The sequence below is a fragment of the Hipposideros armiger genome, unplaced genomic scaffold, assembly GCF_001890085.2.
Source record: "Hipposideros armiger isolate ML-2016 unplaced genomic scaffold, ASM189008v1 scaffold_107, whole genome shotgun sequence".
Lineage (NCBI taxonomy): Eukaryota > Metazoa > Chordata > Mammalia > Chiroptera > Hipposideridae > Hipposideros > Hipposideros armiger.
This window is the reverse complement of record NW_017731457.1, coordinates 3,715,797-3,723,532: the sequence shown is the minus strand read 5'-3', so window position 1 is coordinate 3,723,532 and position 7,736 is coordinate 3,715,797. Positions and strand designations below refer to the sequence as shown.

The 7,736-nt window shown below is 57.6% G+C and overlaps 1 protein-coding gene across 1 annotated transcript in view; it reads left to right on the top strand.

Annotated features, from left to right (window-relative positions):
- COL26A1 (collagen type XXVI alpha 1 chain) overlaps nucleotides 1-5,576 on the top strand; it is a 206,514-nt gene extending 200,938 nt beyond the window's left edge. Inside the window, exons 10-13 of the mRNA XM_019646827.1 lie at nucleotides 74-109; nucleotides 1,323-1,370; nucleotides 3,170-3,254; nucleotides 4,000-5,576. Of these exons, the coding sequence (XP_019502372.1) occupies nucleotides 74-109; nucleotides 1,323-1,370; nucleotides 3,170-3,254; nucleotides 4,000-4,160 (330 nt within the window). The 3' untranslated portion in view covers nucleotides 4,161-5,576. The remainder of the gene's footprint in view (nucleotides 1-73; nucleotides 110-1,322; nucleotides 1,371-3,169; nucleotides 3,255-3,999) is intronic.
- The last annotated feature ends 2,160 nt before the right edge of the window (nucleotides 5,577-7,736 follow it).

Below are 7,736 nucleotides of genomic sequence, written 5' to 3'. Positions count from 1 at the left end.
AGAGGGGGAGGGGAGGACTGAGGGGTTGGTGAGGGCCGGCAAGGGCTAATTTGCTTTGTTTGATTTTCCACAGGGCCTGGCTGGAGAGCGGGGCATGATGGGGCCATCTGTAAGTGTGGGGCTGTGTAGATGGGCCGCTCCTAGGGCAGTGTGCTCTGGTATGGGCCCAGGGTACCAGGGGGGTGGGATCTCTTCCTGGCAGCCTTGCCTGAGCTCAGCCCCACAACCTGCCCAAAATATCCAACTCTGCCAGGATGAGGCAGTGGAGAGAGGGGGCAACTTGAGTACAGTCCCAACTTCCCAAGTTGAGAAGGGTTGAGCTTGGAGGGTGGGGGAGCCCCCTCATTGGGAATGTGAGCAAGGACTGAAATAGCCTCCTGTTAAGGGGTTTGGATGAGAGTCCTGAGGTGTCTTCTGGGAATCCAGACCCCTGGGTTAATGTGCTGTGTGACCTGGAGCACCCCTTACCTTCTCTGACCTCCCAGAAATAGGAGGCTTAGACTGCTGACCTCTAATTTCCCTTCTTGGAGACAAGAACTCCTGAGTCTGAACTCCTGCCTGTAAGGGTAGAACCTCCTTCGTGCTCAAGCCTTATGTGGAGGTGGGCTGAGGGGGTGTGGTGGTGGTGATCTTTGCTGAGCACCTACTATGTGCTGGCCACAGTGGAGGCACTCTTATAGTGTATTTAAGCTTCACAGTGACCCAGCAAGACCATACTTTATTATCCCCATTTGCCTGAACTGGCAGCTCACAGAGGGTAAGTAACTTTACCAAGGTCACCAGCAAGGCAATGATGGAGCCAAGATTTAAACCCAGGAGAGTTAGCCTCTAAAGCCATGGCTCCTCCTGGACTTCTGTCTAGTAACATATAACAACACTTTCATAGCACTTTTAGGCACCAGGCTCCAGTCTAAACTCTTTATCAATGTTGCTTTACTTAATCCTTCTAATAGTCCTATGAAGTAGGTACTATTATTACCCCCCTTTTAGAGATGAGAACACTGAGGCACAGAGGTAAAGTACGTTCTCAAGGTCACACAGGAGGAGTAAGTACCAAGTAAGCATTATTGTGAGGCTGGCCCCGTTTTAGAGTCAGGGAAACAGTCCTGAGATCTCTGGAAAAACCAAGAAATGAGCTCATGGGGTCCCAAACCTGACTCCCCCCATCCCAGAAGCAGAATTAAGCCCCTAAAGCCAACTCGAGACACCTCGCATGCCAGGCTGTGCAGGGTGACCAGGGCCTTGGTTGTCCCCTGCTCTTCCCGCCCCAGCCCCCCACCACACGCCCCTCACTGACTGTTGACTGCATGACTTTCTTCCAGGGTGAGCCTGGCGGGAAGGGGGACGAAGAGGAGAAAGCTGCCGCAGAGGTAACTGTGCTGTTGGCCTGTGCTTCCCTCCTCCCCCCTGGACTGTGTGTTAGTGGGAGAGAGGACACCCAACAGATCTGTTCTGACTCTCCTCAGTCCTGAACCTGGGCAAGTGGGGACCCCAGCCCAGCAGGTGAGACAGATGAGGGAAGTCGTGATTGCAGCACAGTGTCAAGAACCTGCATTGGGGGTAGCACAGATGGGGTGACTGGCCCAGAACTGGGGGCCAGGGGAGACCCTGCTGGAGAGGGCAGGAGGAGCCATGGACCTGCAGAAGAGGCGTCAGGCTGTGGGGTCCCTCTCCAGGGACAGGACTCGCCCATGGACAGTGCCTGGCACACAGATGTGCCCACAAGGTCACAGGCTGGTGGAGTGAAGGATATGTGGACAGTTGTGGATATGTGGACAGAAGGATACGCGGATAGGTGGACAGATGACACATGGCTGATGAATGTGGGAGGGGACAATAAGGGAGTGAGGGTGGGAGCGCGCGGGGGCCCTAGGCAGGATGGGCAGGGAGGGGCATGGCCAGGGCGAGGGTGTGGCCATGTGGGCCCACTGCCTTCTGGGGAGGAGGAGGGGTGCTGAAGACTGGGATGATGGATAAAGGGGGCGAGAGCAGTGGGACCAGCAGAGGAGGCCATGCAAGCTGAGAATATGAATCCCCTGAATGGGTACATGTCTCCCCTCAACTGAGTGAACTTGGGAGGTTCCAAGCATGAGGGTATCTGGCATGATCCTTGTCTGACTGAAGAAGGGGGAAGATGCTGGAACCAGAGCAGCTGTGATGGGTGCAGGGGGCATGGGAAGAAGATGAGGGTAGGGGAGCTTGAGCAGATTCACAGGCCACCTGTGATGCCAGGCTGAGGGGGCCTGTGATCTCCCTTTCTCTGTTTCATACAAGTGCAACCTGTGGCCCAGGGACATGGGGCTTGGCTGGGTCCCTGACAGAGGGGCGTGGGCCCCCTGCTTCTTACCTGGGACACCCCATGCCAGATACTGCCCACAGCACAGTTTCTGGTGGACTTTGGTTCCCTGGTGGGAAGTCCTCTGTCCTGTAACCCAGTAGGATGCTTCCCCACCCCGCTTTGTTTGGTTTTAAGCTAAACTAATCTGAATGTCATGACAGCTGTCATGTCATACCAGCAAACAGCACCTGTTTTGCTGCTGACTCCAGGTGGAGCCTTGTCCCTTCACCATTATCTTTCTTTTCAAAGTGGCCTTGACCCCTGTCTTCTCAACAAGCCAGCTCATTCACAGGTCTCGGCACATAGGATCCTTTGCCCACATGTAGGCCAGGTCTCAGAAACGCAGACTCTGAGCATCTCGTCAACACAACCTCCTGCCTGCACTTGGAAGTGGTGTCTCTTCCCCTTTTCTTGCCAGTATGCCACACCTGGAGGGCTCTCAGGTGGGCAGTGCCAGGAAAAAAACCAGCAAAGGCCCCCCACCTGTGGCCCATGCTAGGAGCTCTGCCCGAGTCAGGGTATTTTCTGGAAAAGGCACACAGGGGAAGCAGTCAGGCATCTGTGGAGCAGGAAGAGCCCAGGCTCGAGGGGACAGGCCTCGGCATGAAGCCTCAGTCGGCCGCTTCCAGGCTGTGTGGCCACAGGATGCTGGTTGCCCTCTCTGTGCTTCAGGTTCCTTGTCTTTGAACAAGAATTTGAACGCCACTCCTGGCACATAGTGAATGATGGCTGTTGTATTAATGATGGTGACAGGGGGGAAGAGGTGAGAACTGGGACGACAGGTACACTGAGGCAGAATGGCCCTGATCCTGGCCGCTTCCTCCCCACCAGGGCGAGGGGGTGCAGCAGCTGCGGGAGGCCCTCAAGATCCTGGCGGAGAGAGTCCTCATTCTGGAGCACATGATTGGGATCCATGGTGAGTGGTGACCAGGGCCTGGGGACAGGCGGGCCCACAGCTGGCCACCAAGTTGGGAATCTCCCTTCACTCTCACCTCCTCACTCTGGGTGAGTGATAGCCTGGGGCTATCGCTAGTCTCCCTGCCTCCATGACCCCTCCACTTGGCTGCCAGGTGATTTTCCCCAAACCCCAGTCTGACCCTGCCCTTCCCCAGCTCAAGGAACCTGAGTGTCTCCCTGCTGCACATGACTGACATCCAGATGCATCTAGTCCTAAGTCCCTCCCCAGCATAGCCTGGTGCCTAGTGACTCAGAGCCACTACCCAGTCATCCCAGGCCCCCTCCCACCTCCACACCTTTGCTCAAGCCACTCCCTATGCCAGCTAAACACTAACTTCCACTTCAGGACTTGCTACAAGCCCTCTTCCTCGTTGAAGCAGACCTTCTCTCTCGTCGCAGTGCTCTGCAGAGCCTTCTGTTCTCTCATAGGGTGGGGTTTCCGTGTCTCTCCCTGGCACACTGGAAGGCCCTGGTAGCAGAGTGTTGACTGAAACCCCTGTGGGGCCTGGAGCCCAGCCCTGATTGGTATTTGTTGAAGAATGAATGAATGACTGAGTGGATGAATGGATGAGTGACTGTGTGTGAATGCATGAAGAGTAGAAAACCCTGTCTTCACTGGGCCCAGAGCACCCTTTGCTGGCCAGGGACCACAAGCAAAGGTGCCTTTGAGTGCTTCCAAGGCCACCCTCCTGCTCTCCTTCCAGATCCCCTGGCCTCCCCCGAGGGGGGCTCTGGCCAGGATGCCGCCCTGAGAGCCAACCTCAAGATGAAGCGTGGTGGCGCCCCACCTGATGGTTCCCTCGCTGCCCTGCTTGGCCCCAGCCCTGTGCAGAAGAGCACTGGCCAGGCCAGTGCGGGGAAGTAAGGGCCCAGCTCTCCAGGACAAGCCTGGCCCCACCAGAGACCCAGCCAGCCCTGAAGCCTGTGCTGCCACTGGTTCCTGAAGGCCCCCAGTGGGACTGGGCTCCAGGCATAGACAATCATGAGCGACATTGGGGCTTGGGGACAGATGGAATCTCCAGGGGCAGGGTCCAGGGGGGCCCAGCACCCTTGGCAGAGCCCTGCCCTTGCCCCTGCCCTCCCCCACCCCCCACTCCCTGCAGGAGACGGAGTCTGAGTGGGCTGGGCGGGGTGTGAGAATAATCATAATACGCATCATTTACTGAGTCCCTGCAACGCCTGGGCCTGTCCAAGGAGTTCTCCCCACATTGTCTCATTTAACCCTTAGGAGGTAGGCTAGTTATCCCCACTTTACATGGGAAACAGAGGCTTGGAGAGGATAAACAACCTGCAAGACCACCAGGCCGTGGAGACCTGAGGCAGGATTTGAACCCAGGCCTCTTAAGTTCCTTAACTCTTTACCCAACCATCTTCCCCCCTTCACAGGAAACTCCGAAAGGGTGGGCACGGAGCTGCGGGGAGGCTGGACTGGCCAACAGGAAGGAGGGCAGGGCCCTGAGCCTTCTCCTTGACCACCCCCTCCCGCCCGGCTTGGGGCCAGGGAGACGCTGAGTAAACTCATGACAGACCCGTGGACCTGGGGACTGAGAGAGGAGCATTGGGGTGCGAAGGCCCTCATACCAAACTGGCCTAGCCTACCACTGCCTCCCAGACTCTCTGAGTCCACCCATCCCCACCAAGGTCTTCCCGCCCCTGAGCCAGGAGTGGGGAGGATTTAATGGTTGTGTGTACCCTCCAGGGCCCATCACTTGCATCCCTGCCTTCTCTGGGAATCTGTGAGGTTGGCCACTCCTGTTACATGGCAAATCTAATGTCTCCTTGGCAAAGTTGAGGAAGGGGGACTGCCTAAGTCCCAGGTTCTGTTGAAGAGAGATGTGCCTGCTCTCAGGTCTGTGGGCCCAAGCAGCTCTACAACAGACCCCCGGGTCCCCAGGGCCCCAGAGCAGCTGGGACCACAGCCCCCAAGCCACTCAAGGCCTCTCAGGCCACGGGTCCCCTGTGACCCAGACCAACCTGGTGCTCTTCTCTCGCTGGGCCAGGACCCAAACTCAGCGAGGACAACAAACTCAGAGATTCACAGGTGCTGGCACCACCCTGGGCATGTCGCCCCTGGCAGCAGGAGCTACCTGTCCCCAGCTCTCTCGTGGTCCTGGGAGGCTCTGCCTGCTCCTGCTGGGCCCTGGTAGCCTCTCCCTGCCCTCAAGGCCCTGACTGCCCCTCGTGAAGCAGGGCTGTTCCCGGGCCAAGGTGTGGCCTCCCGCAGGCCTGTCCTCATGGAGGGACGGTCAGAGGCGGGCAGGAAGTCTGTAATGCTCTGATAATAAAGGTGCTCTCCCAAGGGGTTCTGGTGTTATGTGGCAGCAGCTTCGGGGAGGCCTGGAGGGCCCGGCACGGTGACCTCCAGGTACTGAGTGAGGCTGCCCCTGGAAGGCCTGACATCTAGTGACAGTGTGGCTGGATGTGAGGACAGGCAAATCCCGGCCAGTGTGACACATGTGGCAGGGGGTGGCTGCCCGGCCACACCAACACAGCAAGGAGGCAGCTAATCAGGGGGCATGAAGAGGGGCCACAGAGGAGAAAGAGGTCTTCCGGATCAGTGGGAGTCAGCTAAACAGAAAAGGGCTCTGCAGGCAGGGCAGACAGCACTGGCGAAGGCTTGGAGGGGGAAAAGGGGGGCTCACTGGTGACGCCTTGGGCAGGGTGTACACAGAGTGTGCATACAGGGGTGCAAGAGGGAGAGGATGGGCCAGAGAGGTGTGAGTGCTTCTCCCAGATGGCTGAGCCCCTTTCTCTTTCTCCATACCACCCTCTCAGCTCACTGGAGAATGCTGTCCTAAGCACCCCCTGGGAGACTGACTACCATCTGACAAGCTAAGTCTTCCACGCTTTGGTGAAGCAGGCCAGGAGGCTCTTCATTCTCCCAGACCCAGTAGCAGAATGGGGCCCTAAGAGAGACTGTTGTGCTTACCCAGGACACCAAATATGCGCCTCACTGGCCCCCAGCCCAGGCTCTGCGTGGGCCTCTCCCCCGAATGTCTTAAGGGTAGACTACGTCACCAGTGACATCTGCATCCTTAGACCAGGGGGCTGCTGCTTTGGGGGGTGTGGACTAAGCATAGCCATGCAGGTGGGTGTCCACACATGCACATAAAGCCCCTCAGTGCAGAACAGAAGCACGCGGGGAGGTAGGGGTTTAAAGGGCCAGGGGCTGGCTCTCCCCTGGCCGTCCGGTTCCAGTGCCGAACTCTGCAAGGTCAAAATCGGAAGCCAACCTGGCCTTCCAGGTCCTTACAAAAGATACTTGTCAAAGCAGGCACATAGAGCATATTTTATTTAAGTTGGTTAGCCCACTGTATAACTTTAAGATATTTAGACATGTGGGAAGCCCCCATTTGTCCCCTGGCCCTGGATCCTGCATGGTCCCGGGCAGGCCGGGGTGGGGGTTAGCAGGATCTGGAGTGAGCCCTCCCAGGACAGGAACAGGATGTCCAGGTGCTCCCAGGCCCACCTCAGGGCTGCTGACAGGCCAATTTGCAGTGTGTAGGATCTCAGAGAAGGCCCCAGTCCCCAAAGGCTGGGGCTTTGGGACAGGGTCTCCCCGGGGAGGTGGTCCTGAGCTGGTCCTTCGTAAGGATGAGGTCAGGCACTGTCCTAAGCATGTGGCAGGTGTTACCTCCCTTCAGCTTCGCAGCTGCCTTCCCCATTTCATGGAGGGTCAACTCAGCCCCAGAGAGGCTCAGTGGCTCGCTCAAGGTCACACAGCTAGTCGATGATGAAGCTGGGTTTCTGAACAGGTCTGTGGGACTCAGGGAGGCTGTGCTCTCAGCTGCGGCGTTCTGCAAGGAAGAGTGGAGTTCACATCAACCAAGAGACCAAGGAGGGCATACGTGACCAGAGGTTGGAGGCGGGTGATGAGCAGAGCAGATTAGGGTGGGGAGCAGAAGGAATTCTCAGGGGACTGAAGCAGCTGCCAGGTGCCAGAACTTGGAAGACCCTGAACGCCGGACGGAGGAAATTGACCCGTGGGAGACCGGGAGCTGTGGCAGGTTCTCAGTCAGTCTGGCCTCTCCCCTCCACCTGGCCCCAATGATCTTACTGAAATGCAAGCCTGATAGCACTCCCCACTTACTCATAAATCTGCAGAGGCTCCCCTGTTCCTGGGCTCCACTGCAACCTGGTGCTTTCATCCAGTGGCAGCAGCACCAGTAGGGTAGTCGGGCCAGAGCTCCTGTCACTGGCTGGCCTCACCTCTGTCCAGCCTATGGGTGCTGGTTGGAGGAGGATTTTGGCGCTTACAGCCCCAGCAGTGGCACAGTTCTTGGCTTTGAGCAAAATCCTCAAACGCCTCTCCTGGGTTGGGCCCCCCTGGTCCTTGATTCTGTCCTGTGCCATCAGCGTCTTTGTGCCCATGTGTGGAAACCCCGACCTGCACTTCAGGTCAGACGCTCAGCCTACAGGTCCCAGTGTGACTCAGAATGGT